The following is a 25,017-nucleotide window of genomic DNA, read 5'->3' on the forward strand; positions in this document are numbered from 1 at the left end:
TGATTTCTGAGCGATTTAATAACATTTGTAGATGCTCATCCAAATCAGGGATGGCATCCTTTGCAGTGTTAGCGGTGACTAAACCGATAGATACTTGTTTCCTTTTTCCTGTCAAAATTCTTAGACTAATCTTTACAGCCATTGTTGAGAGCTGTTCCTCTCCACCACACATTTTATTTCATGTTGAATTGGCATGAAATCTATGATACTTGCCCTCTTCTATTGCAAAGCTTGGGAGCAACTGAACACTTCAGCATTCCTGACTCTCTTTTCCCCCCGCCCCTAAAACACCACCACCACAATAGATATTCAACACCGTTCCAGATACACCACAATCAAATTCTCAGCTGCTTTTGTCTCGAAAGAAGAGTACAGATTCCAAGCCACCATCATGCAGTGAGAGGCCCTTAACTCTCTTCCATACTGTGCAGCCCAGTGAAAAGCGTAAGTATCTTAATCCTCTGTGCAATTGGTTGTGCTGTCATATTATATTGCTTTGTCTCAGGATGGTCAAAAGACGTGGTTCTCAACAGCAGTAAGAAGGAGACACACCTGTAAGTGCAAGGCTTCAAGTTTCTAATGTCTTTGTTGTTTTCCTAGCCCTATATTGTTCAGCACAAAATAAAAGCAGTAACTGCATTCTCTGCAGATTCAGTCCCCACCCCACCCCCGCCAGTCTGTGACCATGGTCATGTAATCCTACCCATAGATGAACACCCCTTTCTTCAATAGCAGTAGATAGGATACCCTTGTTACAGCTTTGCTCATAGGTAAGTAGCTCTTTTGTCTAATTTCCATTAGAGCTGAGCAGACTTGATGCCAAAATAATTTACATTCCCTGGATGGCAGTTTTTGTGAGTTAAAAAGAAAAGCATGCATGGAGAGCCAGGCAAACAATAGATGTCAAACTTAATCACCATTAAAAGGTTTTGCCATTGGGAGACTCCCTCTTGTTCCTTTGTGTTTAGAGACATTTTCCCTATTCTCAGGCTTTTCTGTTCAACTTTGAAGAATTAAAACTTTCTGTGTTGTTTTGTTCAGATTTTGTTTTATCAAAGCAATCTCAGTTCAGTTCATTGTGTTTTCATGTGCAACCCAATCTTTGCTGATCTCCAGGCATTCATTGCAACTCTTATGTGGTCCTTCTAATCTAAACTATCTTTCACTGAATAAATAATGGACAGTAGTGTTCATTGAAGAGGCATCTTCCTCTTTTCTGTTTGTCTTCTGCAATCTGAATTTTACAAGCTGGGAAATAAGTGAGAGACTTAGTAATGAAAAGTGTTATGTTGCATGTACGCCATGTGCACCATCACATGTGAAGCATTTCTGTGTGCCTATTACTCTGTGTACATACTGCAGGACATCATAATTGGTGCCTCTCTGGCACATGCATATGCTGTAGCTTCTAGTGATGTACACTAGGATTAAGGAACATGTTGCCTTCTGTGTGGTGGTGATGTTGGACTGCAGTTTCTACCATTGGCCAGTGCTGACTGGGCTTCATGGTTGTTGGAGTCCAACAACTTCTGGAGGGATGTAAGTTCCCCATCCCTGGTGTACAGTCTTGGTGTGAAATCTCTGAGGGGGCCTTTATGCGCATTAAGTTGATTCTTTAGTACAACTTGACTGCACAAGAACTCAGTGGGCAAAACTAGACATGGCATTAAATGTGTCTGCACTTAATGTGCCCTTTTAAAAATATCAGCTACCAAATGGTGCCAATGGCAGGTAAGGTCTTCTTCCCAATGCTAATAGGAGATTTGGAGGAGTGGGTTTGTTTGTGTGGTTTTTTTGTCAAGACTGGAGCAGAAAAGGAAAAGGTTAAATACACCTCCCTGCTTGCTGCAGTCATGCTGATAATGAACAGCCCTCTTAGTAGCTGCTATTTGCATTTTAAAAACTGTGCACATTAAATGAAAATATGCTTTGACTGTCCAGTTTGGCCTAGAGGAGGCATACAAGCTGTATATGAGATGTTTTCCTGTTGCTGATTGAGGCCAATTTCAAGAATCAGATCTATGTGTCTGAGATAATTAGTGGCTGTGTGTGTGTGTGTGTGTGTGTGTGTGTGTGTTTTAAATCCCCCCCCCCCCCGCCAAAGCCAGTATCAAGACTTCAGAGGAGCAATGTAGAAAAGTATAACTTTGGGGGAGGGGGGGTTCCATGTAAACATAGTTGCAAGGTCCCTTCAGGTTTAGGCAGTTGATAGTAATGATAATGTTGGGATTTTTTTTAACAGTATGAGGACTGCTGCACCCCATCTGAGTTTTACAGTTGTAGGCAGCTAGCAAAGATACATAACAGCATTATCTTCCATTTCTCTCTGTTAATACTCCTCTGCTTGCTGGAAATAGTACAGTGGGAGAGAATCTTCCTAGATACATCCGCCCCAACCAAAGAAAGGGAATGGAAAGCATGCTTTGATGTTGTTCTTTATTTATATATCTATTTATTTTTAAAAAATAGACGACTCTCTCATATAAGATAGCAAGGCAGTATGCAACAAAATATGCAAATGAAATAAAATCTAGAATGCTGTACAATATAAAATAAGCATGGCAGTTGTCTCACATTGAAAAAGTTTAAATATATGAATTGGTTTGTCAGCATAAAAAGGTTTTCAAGGGACCTTTGAAAATTGGCTGTGAGTATGCCTGTTGAATCTCTACTGAAGGAGTGGGGCCAGTGACATAAAATGTCCTGTTTCTAATTGAAACCAGCCAGGTTTCTGAAACTTTTGGGACAACTAACAGTACTCCTACAGATTATCTTTGTGCTGGGATCAAGGCAAAAATAAATATTATTTTGGTACCAAACCCACCACCTTTTTGGAAATAGTAAAAGTTTTTAATTTCTAGACATAAACTTTCAGGCACCTAAGCAGCATAATTTTCTGATGTTTTTCCACCCTTCTACAGAACCTACAGAAGTGGTCGTTATCCCCCCCTCCCTTCTCTCTCTTTTATGATGTCCCAGAAGGCTGGGCAACATAGCTCTTTAAATCAGACCACTCTTGAGAGGGCAGAAAAGCAGCCAGTATTTGCATCTTCAATGAATTTCAGAAGTAACACAATATGATAGCATGAAATTAATCATTTTGCCCCTAATGTAATGAGAGAGTTTAAGAACAAACCCAGGGTCGTAAGTTAAGGCAAGAAGAGGCTCATACAGTTGTAGGAGGAATGTGTTAATTGTTAGCTTGCTTGACCAGCCTGCCCGTAGACTCCTGGTTAGCATTCTTAGGTTGTTCTTGGAAACAGGTATGTAACTGCTGATATGTAGACAGAGTAAGTAGCTCTCAGCAACTCCTCATTTTCTGCCTTAGGAGATTCCTCTGATCTCTGGTCCCTCTGATAATGCCTGTCCTACAAAAAATGTGCAGTCGAATCAAGTACTCGCTCATCTTCTCAAAGGATAGCGTGGCTGTCATAGTCATATAGTTACATTTTTGTAGAGAGAGCCCATGCTTTCATGGCAGAGATACCCATTACTTGGGAGTCAACTGTTTCTTGTAATGTGAATTTCATTTAAGTGACAGGCCATAGAAAGCAGAGACACAGCTGCATTAATTCCAGAAAAATTATGATATTGGCCCTAAACATAGAATTGTGATTTGCAGCAGAAAGCCAAGAACATTTTCTGTTGGAGATTCTCTGTGGTATGTGGATGATCTTAAGAAGAAATTACCGAAGAAATCTTAAGAGACATTGGAGTTGCAAGGAATCCTGAGGAATAGCTGTTTTCTATTTGTATGATACTTAATGCATCAAAATGGCATTGAAGCAGTTGAGGAAAGCATATAGTAGTTCTTTCAAATCTGATATTGCTTGTGATTGTAGTGGTAAAAGACAGTTTTTAGAACATGTAGTTAAGATTTGTGGTAACATTTACATAAGAAATTCATATAGTTCCCATCTTAAAAAATAACATAAAAAGAAACAACTGTGTGATAGAAAATCTTAATCATGGTTATTCAACTACAAACCCCTTATCGAGAAATTGAAATTAAAAACAGATCAGATTGATTAATAGAACTCAAATAAAGTTATTAAGAGAAAGAGGTCTGATGCCTGTTCTCCATTATGGTTATGAAGACAAATATTTAACCTCTTCACTGCATGAGAATATATTATTGGGTTTTCAAAATGTACTAGGAAACAGCAATGCTATTTTACTAGAAAAATTGGTGCCGGAACTCACCACAAATGCCTCCCTTGTTCTCTTCTGATGGCAATGGCCCCCACTTGAGACGTGCCAGAACTGAGTTCCGGCTGAACAAAAGCCCTGGGAAGTAGTCATGTGGAATTATGCTGAGCTCACTACTGTCAGTTCTGTATTATACTTAATAATTTCGCATACAGATATGCACCTGTCCCCACATCAAGAGGCATTGTCATGTCAGAAGGGACAAAAAATTAGCCCCTGAAGCTGACAAAAGAAGAAAATATTTTGAGCATAAATCTGAGCTTTAGCTGAATAGCCATAGAGGTATGAACAGTAATGGAACCTCTTTACTGCAGAATTAGAATTTTTGGGCATAGGATATGAATCATCTTCTGATGCTAACTGGTACAAAAAATCTTCTCTCCATACAAAAAATATGACAAATGCATTCTCTCTCCCTCCCCCTCTCTCTTTTAATAGCTTAATGAATTTTAGTACATGTATCTCTATCGTTCATTATTTTGTTCTTTTTCTTCCAGAGGAGAACAGGAACAGTATCATCAACTCCAGCCTGGAATCAGTCACATCATCAAACATCAACAGTTTCCTCCATTCCAACAGCACTCCTCAGTCTAACATGAACTCCAGTGACCCTGACTTAGAAGTTATTAAACCCAGCAGGCCAAACTCACTGTGAGTACAATCCTGATTTATATGTCAGTATTTCCTCTCTGCTGACCCACTGTTCTGCTTATTAGGAATAAAGTCTGTTGATTCAATAATGTTTAATACTACTGTAACCACAAGCTATGTGCTTTATATTTTCAAACTCTGAAGAGAAATGTACATACATTCAATATGTTTGGGGTTTGTTAATTTACCTTCTATTATTCTGAATAAGTGGGGTGGCTTTGGATCTGGGGGGGGGGTTTATGTCTTTACACTCCAGCTTGCTCATTTGTGCACATGTCTTGTGTTTTGTGTTGGCTACACAGGGGTGTTTCCTAGTTTCGTTTGCTCCCAGAATCAGAGAGAGGATTTCCTATTTAGCTAAAACTGAAAAAGTGCTTTTGGCACAGTTCTTCACCAGCTAACTGTGTGCCCGTCTCTTTGCTGCTTGTGCATTGTCAACATTTCAATGAAATGCCTAATCCTAAATCTCAGAGGAATGGTCCAGTTCTACTAGGAATTGTTCCTAATCTCTCACAGCTGATTTCTCACATGAGTAGCAGCAGACTTCTGTTTTGGTTAAAAAAATCAGTCATTTCCCTAGGCTCTGTTGTGTCTGGCAACATAGTTCAGCAAAAGTTCCTCACCACACTTGAGCTTCCCTTCTGCACAGACAGAATCCACTCCAGACTCTGGCAGTAACTGAATGTTTTAGAACACCTGCAGCTGTCATCAGAGGCCTCCTCCTTTGTCCCCTGATAAGGTCTACATTGTGAAAGACATTGACATGACATCAGTGTGTTGTGAGTTTTTCTTATCCTTGCATTGCTTCATTGAGACAGGGTGGAGAAATTCAAAAGTTTATTAGTAGACATTACCAGAGAAAAGAGATGAAAGAGACAAAAGGTTGTTGCTTTTGGTGGCAGCTATGCACCCTCTTCAGTGTCAACTTCTGGACTCTGTGGCAAGCTTTCCTGTTAAGACAGTGGCTGTTGTTCCAGAACTCTTATAGGCATCAAGTTGACCAAGGTGATGTTGCCATCATTCAAATATGTTCCTTATGTCAAGGCGTCCCAGAAACCCGGATGGAACAGAAGGTTGTGTTTATTGGCTTACTGGTGTTTGAGTTTCTAAACTCTGTGTGTATGTCTGTTTAGTAATTTATTCCCTTCTTTCAAATTCCTAAACTGTTCTTGTGATATGTGAAATTAAAAACACACAACCATAAAGAGGAGTCAGAAGGATGTTGTATCAAAAGAATGATAGATTGTTGACTCAAAAGGTGTTCAGCCATTGAACTTGACATCATGTTTCTTTTGAAATGTGCCAGGAATAAGTCCTTAATCAATAAAGTGGTCTTTTTCCATTTTGTGTAGAAATGGTGGGAAGGCTGGTTTTATTACCAGGTAGCCTTTAAGAAGAGAATAAGGATCTTAACCCAGTCAACACTTTGAGAGATGGAATCTATACCAAAGTGTGCAGACAACTTTGATAAAATATCTGAGCACATCTTTCGCCCTACATTCTGCTTTGAATTCTGGTTTCTTTGTAGGAAAGCAGATGTTTTCCTACCACAGTTCCTACTTTATAGTAAAAAATCATCAGAATAAATGAGTGCTGGCAAAACATTGAAATTGATGGCTGTCATAAACATAGTTTCTGCTCATTTTTGAAGCACCCAAGTAGAGTTTCTAGAGTGGGGATGTTGGGTTATTTTTTTAACGGGATGAAGGAAAACAATCTTTATTCCAACTTAAAAAAAAACTAACTTCTGTCATTTTGGCATTTTGTGTGCACCAGCTAAAAGTCTTCTGTCACTACTTTTTGAATTGTGACTTGAGAAAGAAGCAAGCACTCTCAATTACAAATCAAACAAGCATAGCTCCTTTGTTGGATACTTGCTTCATTCATTTCACTGTCAATCAGGCTTATATGCTGCCCAATAATAACATACTCTGGGAATCAGTTAAATGTTAAAGTACAAAAATCACCCATAAAACAATATTGCTTTCAGCCACTACTTGTCATTTTCAATCTGCTCTCTGATTTATTTTCATGATCACTGCTATTTTTAGAGCTTGCCATTGAAGGGTGTTGGGCTGTCAATTTTTATTTGTCCTTTAAATTAGAATAGATTCATTATCAGCTTCTGAAATCTAACAGCAGAATTATAGCCACCACCTTCTGAATTTTGTTCTTCATTGTACAATGCCAGTTGATCCCATTTTTACAGCAGCTTACCATTGAGATGTGATAAAGAGAGCAGGGTGTTTTTGAATAGATTAGAACAAGGTGTCCTTAAGAGTCAATTGCTTTGTTTTGTGGGTGAATGTAGCATGTGCTTATCAAATGTGTGGGTGATTTGTGTCTCTGAAATGGGGTCAGGTCAGCTTTGTAGTTTAGGAGCTTAGGAGCATTCCTTGCTCCAGCACTGCTTCTGGATGCCCAGTGATTAGAAGTATTTTTTACCAATTTTATGTGGTCTTTTCTGTGAACCACCCTGAGACCTCTGGGTATAGGGTGGTATATAAATTCAATAAATAAAAAATCAGGCCCTGGAGATTTGAATTCATTTAAAGTAGATAGGTGTTCCCTTGCCACATCTTTTTCTGTCCTGGGTTGCAGTTCATTCATTGCATAATTTATTTTGTTATCACCAGGTCAGGCCTAAGTAGTGCAAGCAGAAATCATTTACAGATTTGCCACTACAGTCATAAAAAGGTAAAGGTAAAGGGATCCCTGACCATTAGGTCCAGTCGTGACCGACTCTGGGGTTGCGGAGCTCATCTCGCTTTATTGGCCGAGGGAGCCGGCGTACAGCTTCCAGGTCATGTGGCCAGCATGACTAAGCTGATTCTGGCGAACCAGGGCAGTGCACAGAAACGCCGTTTACCTTCCCGCCGGAGCAGTACCTATTTATCTACTTGCACTTTGACGTGCTTTCGAACTGCTAGGTTGGCAGGAGCAGGGGCCGAGCAATGGGAGCTCACCCCATCGCGGGGATTCGAACCACCGACCTTCTGATCAGCAAGTCCTAGGCTCTGTGGTTTAACCCACAGCGCCACCCGCGTCCCCCACTACAGTCATACCTCGGGTTAAAGTTGCTTCAGGTTGAGCGTTTTCGGGTTGCGCTCCGCTGCGACCCGGAAGTGACGGAATGCGTTACAGACGCTCAAAATGATGTCACATGCATGCGCAGAAGCGACGAATTGCGACTCGCAGATGCGGGTTGCGTTCTCTTCAGGATGCGAACGGGGCTCCGGAACAGATCCCGTTCACATCCAGAGGTACCACTGTAATTGGAAAGATTCAGGATGATTGAAATTAAATTTCTCTCCATGGAAGGAGGGAAGGGTTGACTGCTGAGGGCTATTATGGTAGACTAATAGTATTGACAGCTAGACTATTAAGTTATATCTGCCTAAGCTGTTAATGCTGTTGATGTTTCATTTCATCCACTCTTTTTCACCCCAGCTGTTTTTCTCAGGATTGTGGCTAGTCAACTGCCCCTTGTCAGGGTACACCTGTGTGTGTTGCATGTATGGCCCACCCACCCTTTCTCCAAAGAATCTTACACCAGTGTTTTAAGCTGTACAACAAACCTGAGAAGGAGATTAAGCTGACATCTGATAATTGACCCTGAGCCACCCAGCTTTGTCCCTGAGAGGAGGATGTGAAATGGGTTTCTGACACTCAAATGCAGTGTTGTAGACACTGCATTAAACAGCCTGTTTGTGCATTTCATCCAAAGGGAGGAAAATGTTCTTCTAGGAAATAATTTGAGTGAATTCTAAATACAGTGGTACCTCGGGTTAAGAACTTAATTTGTTCTGGAGGTCTGTTCTTACTGTTCTTAACCTGAGGTATCACTTTAGCTAAAGGGGCCTCCTGCTGCCACTGCCGCCGTGCCGCCACTGTGCGATTTCTGTTCTCATCCTGAAGCAAAGTTCTTAACTCGAGGTACTATTTCTGGGTTAGCGGAGTCTGTAACGTGAAGTGTCTGTAACCTGAAGCATCTGTAACCCGAGGTACCACTGTAAAATAAGGGTTTAGAACCTTTGTATTTTAAATATATATATATTTTTAACCATTAAGATTAAATATCCAGTTTCCTGTTCTTTAAATGTTGTTTCTAACAATGTACAGGTTATAAACAAGGGAATACAAACATTGATTTGGCTCAATATACAATAGATTCTCTCTCCCCCCCTTATCCCATATCACTAGTGTGTGCAGATAATTTAAGGGAAGGGCAGAGACAGCCTCTCACTTCACCCTTGGTTTAGAAGAAGGCAGAAGCTGTTTGAGTCTTCCTGTGCAAAGTTGGTTTCTCAAATTTGGCACCATAAAAGCCTCCAGTCCCTCCGAGTTCAATGAAGTTTGCAAAAAACTTTAAGCTGGGAAACCAGGGCAGATGCAATTGCCAGAAATGGAGAGTAGTGTGTGGTGATGTGTGTTGGCAGCTGCATCTGTGGACCCATGGCTATAACACAATAATACCAGGGGGTCTGCAAATGCACTCACCACTAAAGGCATTTTATGCTTTTCTTGTGTCTGTAAAATGAATTTAAAATCTACCTTGGCACAAATGTGCTGTATATAGGATGAAAAGTGGTATTTTGCACTTTCTGTTCTACATAAATAACATATTCTCTGCACACATATATTGCAAGAAGTTATTCATGCTGCTTTTGACTATAAAGTTTACAAACATTCTCTGCCGCATTATAAGATCAGGCAACTTAAATAAAATATGAAATATAAACTTTCCTATAAGTCTGCTTCAGAACTGCACTTATCTGCTGCATTTTATATTATATTTGTTCCTACTTCTTGTTTTTGTAATCCCTGGCTTTTTTCTTACAGGGAAGTATTCAGATTTTTTTGCTTTGCCTGTCTACAAAGACAATTGCAAGTCAGGAAGTTCTCAGAAGTGATTTTGCTAAAGGGCAAAGATATTTCCTGTCTAGCAACCGATTGGATTATTATGTGAATGCATTTTATTTATTAGGCTTGGGGTTTGGTTTTATACAGAAAAGGTCTGGGCAGAAGCTGCTCTTAAATTCAACAGGATTTGCCTGCTGTCAGATACTTGTCAGTATTGCTCAAGAGGAGTTATAGTCAAACTAATGTTGACCTATAATCAGCCTTGGGAAGAAGTGTGTGTGTGTGTTTATGTTTGTTTTGAAATGTTGTTTTACTTAGTTGTTTTCGTTGCTACCACAAAACACTTGAAGTTCCTTTCAAGATGGAGACATTAACTAACATTTCTGGACATAGTTTAACACCAGCCTACACTTCATGACTAATTTTAAATGAATGTAGTTCAGTATAAGATCATAATTTTATTCAAATAGTGGCTAACTTTTTGAAAATTACTTAAAAAAATGAATTTTTAAAGATGTTTTGACTGCAGCAAGCTTATCTTCTTAAAACCCAGGCTAGGGTGGTGGTGACAGGAATGGTAGTTCAACAACATTTGGGGCAAAGTTCCCTACACCCAGTGAAGCAATTCTTATTTGAAGGGAAGTTGCAGCGTTTTATTAGGGGCTAGAAATTTCTTTCATGATGGAAAAGTTAGTTGTATGATGTACTGGAACTCTAAGATGCACTTCTTGGGTGTACTAGAGAAGGAGGCTCGTAAAATCTTCTGACAATTTGAAAATATTATATAGAAAAGGATAGGTGCAGCTTTTGGTAAGCAGAAGCATTTTATTAGTGCTCGTGTGTGAATGTATAATTTGTTAGCATCATGTCTGGCCATTATCAGCATCCAGTCATAATGAAAGTAGGTCAAGAGATGGTGTATGTATCAGCAGAGCATTAAAAAACTATGTATGCATTCAGTAGTGTGTACACCGAACAGTTACTAAGATCTACTTTAGATAAAAGACTTGGTTTTTGCTGTTTCCAAGGGGGCTATTTCCAATATCAACTTCTTTTTTGCTAGTTCTTGGGTGGGAGTAAGGATACCTTTGGCTGGCCCAAGTATCTGGGCTGGGAATGGGACAATGTGCATGAGACGTTTCTGTTTCCTAAGTAGGATGTTGAGGGTTTGAAATAAAAACATTCTCAACTTTACAGTTTTCCTTTTGAAAGGCAACTTCCCTGTGATTCTGGTCTCCTGGTTATGTGCCCAGTAGTTGCTTTAGCCTCCTTTATATAATTAGAACAAGTCCTTGTTGAATTTCTCTCAACTATGGGAGTGCAGTCTTGGGATTCCAGACAGTTCCTTAAGGTATATTTAGTCTACAAAGAAATATTAAGCTGCTCCTAGTTTCCTGTTGGGCCTGTTGACAAATTCAGCTTAGTGGTTGAGCATTTCCCACATCAAGTATTTGTGTGAACACATTGTCTCTTTTTTAAGAAAACAGCCCTTGAGCACAATGTCATACATTAGAAGTGAGAGATTGCATGTTGCTAATTTCGTATTTGAGAGTGTGCAAGCTTTTACACTTCACAGAGCTCTTATTCAGGTGGAACAATAAATCCTGCAGAGGATTTCTGAGGTGATGTCCAGCTATAATATAATAATAATAATTTATTATTTGTACCCCGCCCATCTGGCTGGGTTTCCTCAGCCACTCTGGGCGGCTTCCAACAAAGACCAAAAATACACTAAGATGTCACACATTAAAAACTTCCCTGAACAGGGCTGCCTTCAGATGTCTTCTGAATGTCAGGTAGTTGTTTATCTCTTTGACATCTGATGGGAAGGCGTTCCACAGGGCGGGCACCACTACCGAGAAGGCCCTCTGCCTGGTTCCCTGTAGCTTTGCTTCTTGCAATGAGGAAACCGCCAGAAGGCCCTCGGCGCTGGACCTCAGCGTCCAGGCAGAACAATGGGGGTGGAGATGCTCCTTTAGGTATATTGGGCCAAGGCCATTTAGGGCCTTAAAGGTCAACACCAACACTATGAATTGTGCTCGGAAACGTACTGGGAGCCAATGTAGGTCTTTCAAGACCAGTGTTATGTGGTCTCGGCGGTCGCCCTCAGTCACCAGTCTAGCTGCCGCATTCTGGATTAGTTGTAGTTTCCAGGTCACCTTCAAAGGTAGCCCCACGTAGAGCACATTGCAGTAGTCCAAGCGGGAGATAACTAGAGCATGCACCACTCTGGCGAGACAGCCTGCAGGCGGATAGGGTCTCAGCCTGCGTACCAGGTGGAGCTGGTAGACAGCTGCCCTGGATACAGAATTGACCTGCGCCTCCATGGACAGCTGTGAGTCCAAAATGACTGCCAGGCTGCGCACCTGGTCCTTCAGGGGCACAGTTACCCCATTCAGGATCAGTGAGTCCACACCAGCCCGCCCCCTGTCCCCCAAGAAGAGTACTTCTGTCTTGTCAGGATTCAACTTCAATCCATTAGCCGCCATTTATCCCCCAACCGCCTCCAGGCACTCACACAGGACCTTCACTGCCTTCATTGGTTCTGATTTGAAACAGAGGTAGAGCTGGGTATCATCTGCATATTGATGGACACCCAATCCAAACCCCCTGATGATCTCTCCCAGCGGTTTCATATAGATGTTAAAAAGCATGGCGGGGGGGAGCGGAGCTGTACAATTTTAGGTTACTCTCTTGATTGAAACCCTTAACCCTGGCCCAAAGTAATATGTAAGTATGCTCTAACACGCAGGCTCGAAGGTTCTTGGTAATCGCCCAAGCACATCTACAGTTTGTTAAGCGATCAATAGCTTTCTATTTTCAGCAGCGTCAGTTACTGTAGACAACAGATATTCCTTGAGGTTGTGTGTAGGCTTGTAGTGTAATGACAAACACAGAGCTCATCGGCCCCTCACTTTGTCTACCTGCCAGATTAATCTGAGATGCTGAGATACTATGGAACCGATGCACTGTTCCCTGTGCTGTGAACTGCATTTTCACAGAGCTTTTTGGATGACCTGACTTGCTTTGGATATATTGCCCTAGCATGTAGAATAGTCTTAAGCTTGCTTTTTAGTGAAACATTGCTACCAATTAGAGATGTGTTTTCCTCCATATAACTTGATAGCAGTTTCAAGGATCAATTGCTATAGATCATAACACAGCTTCTTCGTGTAATATCATAATGCTCTGCTGTAACACACCTAATGCAACTGCCAATTTTGTTGTTTTGGGAATATCTATAGATTGCAAAGACCAATCTGAAATATATCAGTGTAAATTAAGTTCATGCCATGCAGAAGGTTGAGTTAACAGTTTTTGTAAATTACCAGTGCCGTGTATTTTCATTTTTACCTCTTATTTGGCAGGACCCTCATCCAAGTTGTTCTCAGTTAAAAAGTGCTGTTTTTGTACCAGATCTAAATAGTAATAAAAGCCACTTCAAAATGCAAACTTTTCTGTTTACTGAATTTGCACAGGTAAATTCATTAAAAAAACACACAAATAAATTGATAATCAGAAGTTAAAGGCTTGTATTTGCTTAGGTTACAATCCATCTATTCCTTGAGGAAAAGCCACTAAGATAAACCAAGAGTAAATAAAATAATTGATTTCAGTAACTATTTTGTGCTAGAAGAATGTATGAATATTGCAAGTGGCTGGTTGCAGAAATATGCTTGGTAGAATGAGTGGTAACAGGTAAGCTGCTCCTTCCCTCCAAACATTTTTGTAGCCCTGAAGATTGAACTGTTATGGGGGCCCCTTTGCAACCAGCAATGTGGTCTGGGTAATCACTGTTTTCTTCTTCAGTAGGGTTGTTTACAACAACCTTTACAACAGCTGTGCTATTGACTCTCAAATTTTGGGATTGTTGAAATACAGACAAAAAAATTAATCAATTTGTGTCATGTGACCCATTTAAAACCCCCCACAAAAAACCACAATGTGGACTAAAGTTGCTTCTGGTCCCCTCTGGAATTAGGGGCCCTGAAGCTTAAGCTTCATTAGTTTCATAGTAGATCTGTCCATTCCTAGTTGTCCTCTTTCTTGACCTTCCAGTGAATGTCAATGACAGCTACTGTTTGTATAGGAACTTGATTCACTACAGATAGATTGTTTGTATAGGAAATTGATTCACTACAGATAAATTGTTTGTATAGGAAATTGATTCACTACATCTTAATATTTTATCCCCTGCCCCACCTCGGGATGGATTTGCTGTTGTTTTGATGTGTACTGAATGATATAGTCATAGTGTTTGCACCCAGCATGGCTTAGCAAATGGCTGATGTCTTGTTACCAATATCACAAATGATTGGAAATCTAGAATTATAACTCTGAATTCAGAAACAGAAATGTAGTTGAATCATACACATCTCACAGCCAGCAGGATCCTAAGTCTGAGTTATAGCTGTATGCATGGTCCTTAATCATCTTAATTCATAGCAAATTACAAACCCTATAGTGACAAATCATGTAATGTGACAAATGGGAGCATGAATTGTCAGATTTTGGTTTTGATACAAGTAATCACCCACTCATTGTTGACAAACTCTGAAGTGAGCTGTGATTTGTCATATTAGTCCCTGCTAACAGGGGTTAAACAACACCTTCTTTGACTCTGTGTATACCTTAATTTTTTCTCTACCTGGTTTTTCATTTTAGGAAGACACAAAAAATAGTGTGACTTTTCAAATATATACTGTTTACCAAAGATTAAAATACAGCATGTGTCTGCTGGATACTGAAAGTTGACTTCTATTTCCTATTTTATCCAGCTTTGATCTATTATGAATCAAGCTGAGAGGTATTTTCTGTCCATTCACTTGCTCAAATGAGAGGTAGGGGAACAAATCTGTATACCAAGTTGAAACATTAATGACCCTTTTTAATGGAAACTGTTGAAAGAACACAGCTTTTGTGTTGTGAGGTCATGTGTCCTCAATTTCATTTTAATATTTTGCAGTTCATGTGCAATACTGTACTCTTGCAGCAATGAAAGAAGCTCTTAGAAAGGATAATGAGGGTTCAGTTTTTTGCTATAGAAATTGAACTAGAGAGGACATTAATCATGGATCGATGTGTAAAAGTGGTTATTGTAAGAACTTAGTGTACGACTTTCTTCTTTCTCAAGATGCATCCCTAAGTGTGTAATACTGTTCATAATAGTTTTAGTGTCTTTTTTTATACCTAGAACATCTGGGTTGATGGTCAAGCATTGATTCCTCCCACCCCCCTTTGATGTGGTTTTCAGACACTCACGACTCATTTTTCTCATAAATTAAATGTCTCTTGTGAGTGTCTTATATCTTGTGTCTCACACTGAATTGAAGGGAATTAAGCCCCTTGGTTCTCTTGCTTTTTAGGTCAAGAATGTAGTCTACCATCACTGTCCTCCATCAAATCCTCACATTTGCCTCTTCCTGTTTTGAGGATTTGAGGTCTGGCAGAAGTCTTACATCTGTTTCTATTACTACCTTTATTCAGGTTGGATTCTCAGGAATGGTACTGCATACAGCACAGTTGTATTCATTACTAGGGGAGATTTGCCCTCCTGCTTTCTTCTCATCAACATCCCCACTTCCTCATGTTAACCCCCTAGAGCTTCACCTTCCCACCCACCACATGCAACTACTAGCCCCGCCCTTTTATCTTACCAACCCACTTAAGTCACTAAATTAAATAAGGTTATGTTCAACTTGTTGTTGAAGACATCACATGGTACCAAGAGTGGAATGTATTGTGTGAAGGTACTGTGGAATACTTAATGGTTCTGCATCCTTTATCTCTCTCTCTCATGAGCCAAATAAAGAATGGAAGAGGCAGAAGTTTGAGTACAGCAAGAAAGGAGGGACAGACATATTCATTTCTCCTAATGCACCCTTAAGCCCCATCTACCTACCCCATCCCAATTCCTTCCTCCCCCCAGCTTTATTCTCCCCAGACTCCAGAGCCATAAAACTGTCTCTCTCACACACATTTACTTTCCTCACTACCTTACATATTCCTCCTCATTCCTCCAAATGCCATCTTTACCCCTGTCCAATGCTACCTGCTTCTTTACCAATTCCTCCTTTCTCTTCCCCTGTGTCACCAAAGGACTAAAACTGTTACACACAGAGAAACCCTCCTTCCCCGCCCCCCCAAGGCCTTCTCTTAACACTTCCAAGTCATTTAGAGCAGACACGAGTCCCCACCTTTTTCTTCCTGACTTTCCTTTCGCTGCCCCTGTCTTAATAATGTTGGAAAATAGCCAATGAAAACAGCAGAGTGACAGACTAGTGCAAATATAGTCTAGGGAGAAAAGGGTAAAGCGGTGGCAGGCAAGATTCACAACTGATTTTTTGTTTTTCACTTGCTGCTTACCAGCAAATCAAAATAAGTTCATCTGGAGAAAAAGAGCATCGCATATTGTTCAGTATCACAAAGTCTGTCTTGAAACTCAGATTGCATCCCATGCCAGTTCTCTGCTATATACCGTATTTTTCGCACCATAGGGCGCACCGGACCATAGGGCGCACCCACTTTTTTTGGGGGGGGGGAAATCAAGAAAAAAATATTTTCCCCCCAGCCCCAAAGAGCAGCGTACAGGCTGCACATAACCTCTCCTTGCGGAGGGGTTGCGCGCAGCTATGGAAGAAGGCAAGGCAGCGAGCGGGATGGATCCTGCTCGCTGTTTTGTCTTCGCCTTTAGCCCCGTGCAGCCTCTCCTTGCCGGGAGACGCTGCGCAGAGCTAAAGAATCCATAGCCCCGTGCAGCCTCTCCTTGCGGAGGGGTTGCGCGCAGCTATGGAAGAAGGCAAGGCAGCAAGCGGGATGGATCCCGCTCGCTGTTTTGTCTTCCCCTTTAGCCCCGTGCAGCCTCTCCTTGCTGGGAGACGCTGCGCAGGGCTAAAGAATCCATAGCCCCGTGCAGCCTCTCCTTGCGGACGGGTTGCGCGCAGCTATGGAAGAAGGCAAGGCAGCAAGCGGGATGGATCCCACTCGCTGTTTTGTCTTCCCCGTTAGCCCCGTGCAGCCTCTCCTTGCTGGGAGACGCTGTGCAGGGCTAAAGAAGCCATAGCCCCGTGCAGCCTCTCCCTGCTGGAGGGGTTGCGCGCAGCTATGGAAGAAGGCAAGGCAGCGAGCGGGATGGATCCCGCTAGCTGTTTTGGCTTCCCCTTTAGCCCCGTGCAGCCTCTCCTTGCCGGGAGACGCTGTGCAGGGCTAAAGAAGCCATAGCCCCGTGCAGCCTCTCCCTGCCGGAGGGGTTGCGCACAGCTATGGAAGAAGGCAAGGCAGCGAGCGGGATTGATCCCGCTCGCTGTTTTGGCTTCCCCTTTAGCCCCGTGCAGCCTCTCCTTGCCGGGAGACGCTGTGCAGGGCTAAAGAAGCCATAGCCCCGTGCAGCCTCTCCCTGCCGGAGGGGTTGCGCACAGCTATGGAAGAAGGCAAGGCAGCGAGCGGGATTGATCCCGCTCGCTGTTTTGGCTTCCCCTTTAGCCCCGTGCAGCCTCTCCTTGCTGGGAGACGCTGCTCAGGGCTAAAGAAGCCATAGCCCCGTGCAGCCTCTCTTTACGGAGGGGTTGCGCGCAGCTATGGAAGAAGGCAAGGCAGCGAGCGGGATGGATCCCACTCGCTGTTTTGTCTTCCCCTTTAGCCCCATGCAGCCTCTCCTTACCGGGAGACGCTGTGCAGGGCTAAAGAAGCCATAGCCCCGTGCAGCCTCTCCCTGCCGGAGGGGTTGCGCGCGGCTATGGCACAAGCCTGCATTCGCTCCATAGGACGCACACACATTTCCCCTCAATTTTTGGAGGGGAAAAACTGCGTCCAATAGAGCGAAAAATACGGTACTTTATTGTATGAATTTTTGAAATGCGTGTTACCTCTTCTATCCAGATCTCTGTACTTACCAGCTGCTGCATACATAAATGATTTCTAAATGTCCAAGAAACATCTAGTGAGAGATATGTCAGTTAGGGCTTCTGCAAACATTTGGCTCTGTTTTCAGAATTCCTCATAATCCCTGAAGATCTTTATTCTGCCGTGCACTGACAATGGAGAACAATCATTCTAAACCACAAGATCAGTGAAACAGGCTTGTTTGGGTACACATAAGAGGAAAATTACAATCCATAATTTGAGGAGACTGCAAGTATTTTAGCCTGCTTGGTCAAAAGGGAATCCTATTCAGTATCTGAAAAAAGAATGTAAATGTGTTGTGGCTACTTTCTGTGGCTATTTCTGCTTTTAATGCAAAAAATATTGTGCATATGTTGTCCTGTTGCATAGGCCTTTCTTGTTCTTGTTAACTTGCCATGCAGGCTTTGGAAAGCTTTTGCTGTTCTTAATTTCATGGTTGCGTTTGCCTTTCAGTATCTCTTCTCCATGTTATAAACCCCAAACTGAAGCCTAACATTTCAGTGAAAAGCATTCTGAGTTTGTTTTTATTTGGAGCACGGGTTTGGGGGTTTTTGGGGGGTTAACATTTGACACGTGGGAATTTATAACAGAATATTCTCTTAGTGAAAAATTCTGAGCCATAGAACTTTTCTCTAAAATCCACAGAGATTCACTGTTCAAACTATTCATTTTTCTACATGTCTTACTCCAAGTCCAGAGCTCAACGTTATGGGAATTGTGTGGCTGCTGCCAAATACAGCAGCCACATGCCTTCAACTCCTCAAAATAAGTGGTATCTTCACGCTTTGGATTTGCAAGAAGACCCTGTGGCTTTAGTTTAGATATTATTTTTTTGAAGGAAAACTTTTAATGGAGTGTTTACAACTTTGAGCTCCATAGCAGCAGAATTCACTGTGTGTGAGAGAGACAGGCAGGACAGGCCAGGGCTTCCATATTTATAGCATTTCCAGTCTCAGATTTCAATTTTGTTTTGTTTTTAATTTACTAACTGCAAGGTGACAGATACCACAAGGTTTGAAATCTACACATTTGATATTTTATTGTTCAGTGGAGTCTGTCTGACAATTGACTGAGTTGGTGTGAAGACACCAAATGTTCACAAATTGTCCAAATGTTCATGTAACAAGCTGTCAAGATGTTTGCAATCCAGTAAGGGAAAGTTCTCACTTTCGGCAGGATTAAAACATCAACACAGGCCCCAGGTGCAACAGTGGCCTTATGCGATAGAATAAAAATTGTCAAGAAGTCCCAGGAATAGCTAAGATAGTCAGCCAAAGTAACTCCCTCTAGATGTTGCAGAACTACAGCTCCCATTGTTCCTGATTATTGATCAGACTGGCCAGTGCTGATGTGAAAGCAGTCCAACAACATATGGAGGGCCATAAGTTCCCCATCTTGGTTTATAGTTTCTGCCAATGGCTTATGTTCTCAGGTTTCCTCTTCTAGTCCTGCCTGTCCCCCAATCCAACCTGGTTTCATTTATTGGCTCCCTTCCCTTTGGTCTTTACTTGCTTCCTTTGGTTTCTTGTGCTGGATTGCAACATCGCTGTTACACTGATAAGCCACTGTGTATCTTTCTTACTGCTCTATTTACCTGAATATCAAATCATTATCTCAGATTTAATATGCAGAATCAGAATGTATTGTGTTTTCCTCAAATGATTCACTTTCCTCTTCTCTTTAACAATTTTTTTACAAACTTGGGCATTATCCTTAAATCACCCCCCTCTCTCTCTCACACACACACTCTCTCTCACACACACAAACAAAATATTCATGCTGATTCTTCTAAAACTCTATTTAGGCCTTCGTTTTAAGGCCTTGTGTATTGACTACTATGATGTTTTATTCACAGGTGGCCTCAGCCTCATCTCTCAGCTTAGTCTACTGTCTTAACTCTTCCGCTCATTTATTTTTTCTTCACGCTTTAATCAGGTTACACCCTTGAAAACGTCTCATTTACTTTTTTAAAACAAATTCCATTTTTACAATTAAAGCAATTAACAATAATCCAAATGTAAAACACACATTTGGTTTCAGCTTCCCTTCTCATTCCCCATGGTTCATTTCAATATTTTCTTTTCCATTACATAATCTAATTTTTTCCCCTATATTTTCACTGTCTCAGTTTTATATCCCAATAATTGTTACTGCTGAATTTACTCTATTACTTTTAACTTTTCAATGTGTTTACAATAATTTTCCAGATAGTCTAATAGGCTACATAAGAGATGTTATAGTTTGAACTGATGTGGATTTTGGAGATGTTCTATGGCCCAGAGTCAGCAATATCAGGGATTTTGGATACAGTTGTTGTTTTTTTAATCTGACAAACCTAGAGGGTTCTTCGTTCTCTTTTGATATTTATCATAAGTGTAAAAAGGTAAAGGTAAAGGGGCCCCTAAGTGTACTTCATGCATATTCATCAGTGAATAAATATACCTGAAGCAGTCACCACAATCACGGGAATTTGTCTGCCTTAACCTCCTCCTATTGGCTTTGTCAAGACACCTTGTCATTCAATTGGCTCAGATTTCTGCATTAATTGTAGATTTTTCCTAATGATCCAGAGAGAAAAATAGAACCCTTAAGTCATAAAGACATCCTGTCTCATTCTGAAAGGAGATCCCTCTGCTTAATTAACTTCATAAATTAGCTGTCGCTATAGCACCACCACTTTATCACCAGATGGAGGTAATATAATCTCTCTGATCCTTTTTGCCATTGTAATGGATCCCAACCATCAATTAACATGCCCTTGAGCCTTTCCATTTGGCAGCATTATGGTCGTGAGGAAGCTGATGTGCAGACAGAGTTGTCAAAGGAGTGCTAAGCTGTGAAATTATCAATAGCCTAAGAATTCTAGCAGGTTGCTTGTCTTTTTTTCTGGTTATGCTCTATTTTTTTCACCCATGTTCTCATATTTAGAATCCCCCCTGATCCAACTGAAGCCTTTGAAGATGTGCCTACTTCAAGCCAAACATCTGTGGAAGGTGGCAGCGTTGACAAGTGATGTTGATCAACTGCTTTTGAAGTGGACTGACTGGGAGTTATACTATGTCCATGAGAGTACCATACCCAGAAAACACACACGCAAATTAGCACACTTTACATTTTGAAGAATCGTTTATTTTATTTTTCTACATTCAAACCTCCTTCATCTCAAAAGTGCATGGAAGAGGCAGCATTTTTATTATAAATACATGCTCTGCATCCAGTGATTTGATTCCAAGTTGATGATGGGGTTGGGGGTGCAAGGGCAATCAAAAGGTGAAATAGCATCTCTCTTATCAGTGATTTTGTTTGCTTCCCAGTTACCTATCCACATTTGTTATATACACCTTGATAGACTTTGTGATTTGGTTGGCTGTTAATATCTTTTAAGGATTTAATTACTAAACTTGTTCATTATATTGCTAGGTAGACCTACATTTTTGCCTCTTTTTCTTTTTTCCAAGCATTGAATGTTGTAATTTTGAGTGAAGGAGTCAAGAATATGGGAAAGAAGATACAAACATTTATCAGTTGCACAGCTAACACTCAGGAAGGTGGGCTCTTGGCTAAGGTGCAGGCATACAGAAGCACCAGTAACATAGATCTGGTGCACTGAGTGCCAGAACTAAAGGAAGAGGTGGGGAGGAGAGATAATACGAAGACAAATGTGTAGTTCTGTTTTTTGTTCTCCCTTCCAAAACTTGATCTGGTTTACACAAAAAAACTCCAGTGAAAATACTGGAACAATCACTGGTAAACCCTTCTGACAGAAGGTTGTGCCATTCTTGTTTTCAAGGTGTTCGCACTTTGCTGGGGTATTAATGTTAGCTTCTGCCCAGGACATGAAAGCAGCTAGTTAAGATTACTATGGCCATAATTCTCAAGGCACTTACTCTTGAGTGCTTCCATTTATTTTCATGAAACCTTTCACAACTTTTGTAAACTACAAAAAAATCTATGGGCAGCAAAGTAGCTGTTTGTAGGGTTGGGTTGTTTTTTCTTAACATTTTACTAGTTTAACAATACGGTTATGCACACTGATGATTGTGGGTTGTATCCCAATGTTAGTCATACTCTGAGTGCATCCATTAATATTAATGGACATGACTAACTTGGGTCCATTTATTTCAGTGGGTCTGTTCTAAGTAGAACTTAGCTGGATACAGCATGGTATGTATGTCCGTTGAATGCATTGTTAAAATAATAATTTAAAAAATTGGAAGGGCTCACAGCTCAGGGATAGACCATATGCTTTGCATGCAGAAGACCCCAGGTTCAATTTCAGTTAAGAGAATCTTGAAGAACAATCTTGGAAAATATCGTCGCCTAAAATATTGAAGAGCTATTGGAGCAGACAGTAATGGATTGCTCTGAATATTTGATTACAACAGACGGCTGAGATAGAAATCTGCTTAAATAAATGGATGAACCAACAGTGAAGCCTGCCATAAGACACCTTTTTTTGTTCACATGTGGTATATTGAGCAAAGTCACCTTGCCATTCAGACCCTTCTTCGTGATACTGGTGTTTATGAATGGTTTAGTTGGTGGCTTTGTGCAGTGTGAGAAACTCAGGTTTTGTTGTTGCGTCCTGTCCCCCCAACTCTACCCACAGGTTGCTCTCAAGGGTTAGGGAATCCTCCGGAGAAGTATGTAGTATGGTGTGAACAGCTACAGTGTGTGTGTAGGGCGTGTTGTTGCTGAAGAATGCCAGATCCCACGGAAACAGGTGCTTTCTGCTGGTGAGGCCACCACCGGATACAGCCCTTAATCTTTTCTTCAGTGGGGATCTTTTTCCCTTCTGAATTTTTTATGATTTTCTATATTAATGTTATATTCTTTTATTTATGTGAGCCACCCAGATAACAGATGTTATTAAGCAGATTATACAAATATAGTAAGTATAATACCTGAATCATAGGAGGCTATCTCTCCAAATAAAGTTATGCCACTTCTTCAAAGGACCCCGTAGGAGCCCTCCTTTTTAATCAGTTTTTACTCATCCCTTTTTTGCTTTTTTGTTCTTGATGAGTGTATAGAACAGCACTCTCTCCAGGGAGTAATCAACCTTGACGCTTTGCATTTTGTATGTACAGACATATTTTGCCATTTTTTTCCTTTGTAAAAAATGTGAACTTGTGTGTATATGATGTGCTGGTAAAGAACCCTCCTCTCTAGGCACAGTGTAGACTTAGAAATCAATAGCAATGTAGCCTTTGAAACCCCTCCATTTCTGAGTATGGATCTGTATATGCCCCCATAATGGTGCAGAAAACTTACAAAATATATCCTCCATAAAATAAGTTATCTTTAGGAACTGCGAAAGTTCTTAATCAGCAGCATACAGTACTTGAATTTGTGTTCCACAGAGGCTGTGTTTCCTCACAAACATTTAGGATAGCATTTTGTGCTCTTTAGCAATTATGTCCCTGGCAAGTTTGTAATGTAGCTTCTTCTGGCTCAGCATGAATGCACAGAATACTTTGCCAGTTTTTCATTGTCTTAATAGCTGTTGCTGTGGGAGATGCTCTTGCTGCTTTCATTTCCCAGTTGGTGTCAGAAGGGCATCCTGAGAATGGGGAGGGCAATTTTGTTTGATTCAGAGGAAAAGCTACCCAAGGATGAAACTCTTCCTGCCTTCCTCTTCTGTCTCTGGTAAGGAGCACAGGACTTTCCTGTCTAACAGAAAAATAGAAATCACCTGTGACGCTACATTTGTTGTTTCTGTACCATTTTGTCACTTTATTTACTTCATTTCATTGTTATTTACTGTTTATGTTGCACTCTATTAAAATAATGACTGAAGTGGCTTACAATAATAAAACAACACATCATGAAAATGAAAAAATAAGACATTGTTAGCAAAATATTCATATGAGACCACATAACTAAAACTTGAAAAGAGCAGGTTACTGATTAAAAGCTAGCCTATATTTTTATTAAAAAAGGTTTTACTATCCGTCAAAGACAGATTTGCCTGCAGAGTGCAACTGGGCAGCCTAAATCCTGAAAGACAAATTAGGTTATTCTTAATGGGTTCTTAACATTTAGGCCAAAAGCAGGCCCCCCTCCTTAAGTATGGATCAGTCCCGTTCCACCATCACATTTGAGGTTTTCTTCTTCTTCTATTATTATTATTATTATTATTATTATTATTATTATTATTATTATACTACCCTTCATCATATCTCAGGACAGTTCATAAGATAAAAATACATGCTTCCCTATTGCATGTTAATTCCAAACACCAGCAGTTTTGCTTTACTATTTTGCCATTGACTTGTACAGCTGTGGGTTACTTATGTTACCACCTGTACTTTCTGCATTTCCTTCCTTTCTCACCTCACTGTTTACAGTCCCCATCCACTATATGTATATATACACACACCTGTAACTCAGGGTAGCACTTCATGCATCTGATGAAGTGGATTTTTATAGTTTGTGAAAGCCTATCCTCTAATAAATTTGTTTGTCTTTAAGGTGCCATATGAAAATTTTGTTTGTTTTTTGCTGCAACAGACTATCATGGCTTTATTCCTCTGGAAATCATCTCTGATTTGTTTGCTCGGGAACCATAGCCTGTGATGTACATGAGCCTGTTTTAAAGCCGTGGGATATTTTGGGCTGCTGACTCATAGTATTCCCTCTTCACAGTGTTTGCCATTTGTGAGAGATTAATGTCCTAACTCAACAAATCTAATTTTAGCTGGGTTTTTTTGTTTCCTGCTTTTGGCATCTTTGTGTCAAAAGTAATCTTTCATATCTGTCTTCCCACTCTGCTTCACATAAGAAGTATCTCCTGCAACAACAGATAGGAAAAGGGGACTGGACTCCAGATGCTGTATATTCCTTTTTCTTTCTTTTTATGTAGGTAAAGTAAAACTATACACCATTGTCTAAATGTAAGCAATGTGCTTTTGTCACTTCCATGGTTGGGAGAGCATTTATTCCAAATAAACAGTGTTTAATAAAAATATATCCTAAAGCCATGCTTAACTGGTCAGTTTCCTTTCACACAACAGGATACAGAACGGATGGTATAAATACAGCATTGCATTGTTAAGTTTAAGAAGGAAAAATAATATATCACACTATATTATAGTCATTTAACCAAAATTTCCAAGTCATGTTACAACTTTTTAATGCCCCTCATTTTCGGAAGTTGAAGAAATCAACACACCCTACTATCATGTTTATCATATATATATATCACATTTAGTTTGAGAAGATGGCTAAGCAGCAGTTCACTAGATTGTATATTGTAAATTTATAATCCATATTAGCCTGCCAAATGGTAAGGAGAATTTTACCACATAAGTGCCCCTGCTCAGGAATTAAAGGGAAAAGCGGACTGGTCCCATTTCCCTCACAATAGATAGCCACCTTACAAAGCACATC

General features: G+C 40.6%; 1 protein-coding gene and 1 long non-coding RNA gene across 13 annotated transcripts in view; both read left to right on the top strand.

The window, feature by feature from the left end:
• The window catches only part of ARHGAP26 (Rho GTPase activating protein 26), a 205,830-nt gene that overhangs the window by 156,954 nt on the left and 23,859 nt on the right, over nt 1–25,017 (top strand). For 10 of the 12 annotated variants that reach the window (XM_083600216.1, XM_083600209.1, XM_083600214.1 and 7 more), the window contains 2 exons: nt 306–444; nt 4,707–4,860. In XM_083600216.1, the coding sequence (XP_083456342.1) occupies nt 306–444; nt 4,707–4,860 (293 nt within the window). Of the gene's footprint in view, nt 1–305; nt 445–4,706; nt 4,861–20,553; nt 24,609–25,017 lie in introns of those variants that run through there. The other 2 variants (XM_083600219.1, XM_083600220.1) reach the window with 1 other exon arrangement.
• Nucleotides 4,875–13,327, top strand: LOC310756390. Its single transcript, XR_014544848.1, has 2 exons — nt 4,875–12,396; nt 12,821–13,327. It is a non-coding gene; the product is annotated as an uncharacterized lncRNA (long non-coding RNA).

The sequence above is a fragment of the Podarcis filfolensis genome (genome assembly GCF_964270895.1).
Source record: "Podarcis filfolensis genome assembly, chromosome: 2".
Classification (NCBI taxonomy): domain Eukaryota; kingdom Metazoa; phylum Chordata; class Lepidosauria; order Squamata; family Lacertidae; genus Podarcis; species Podarcis filfolensis.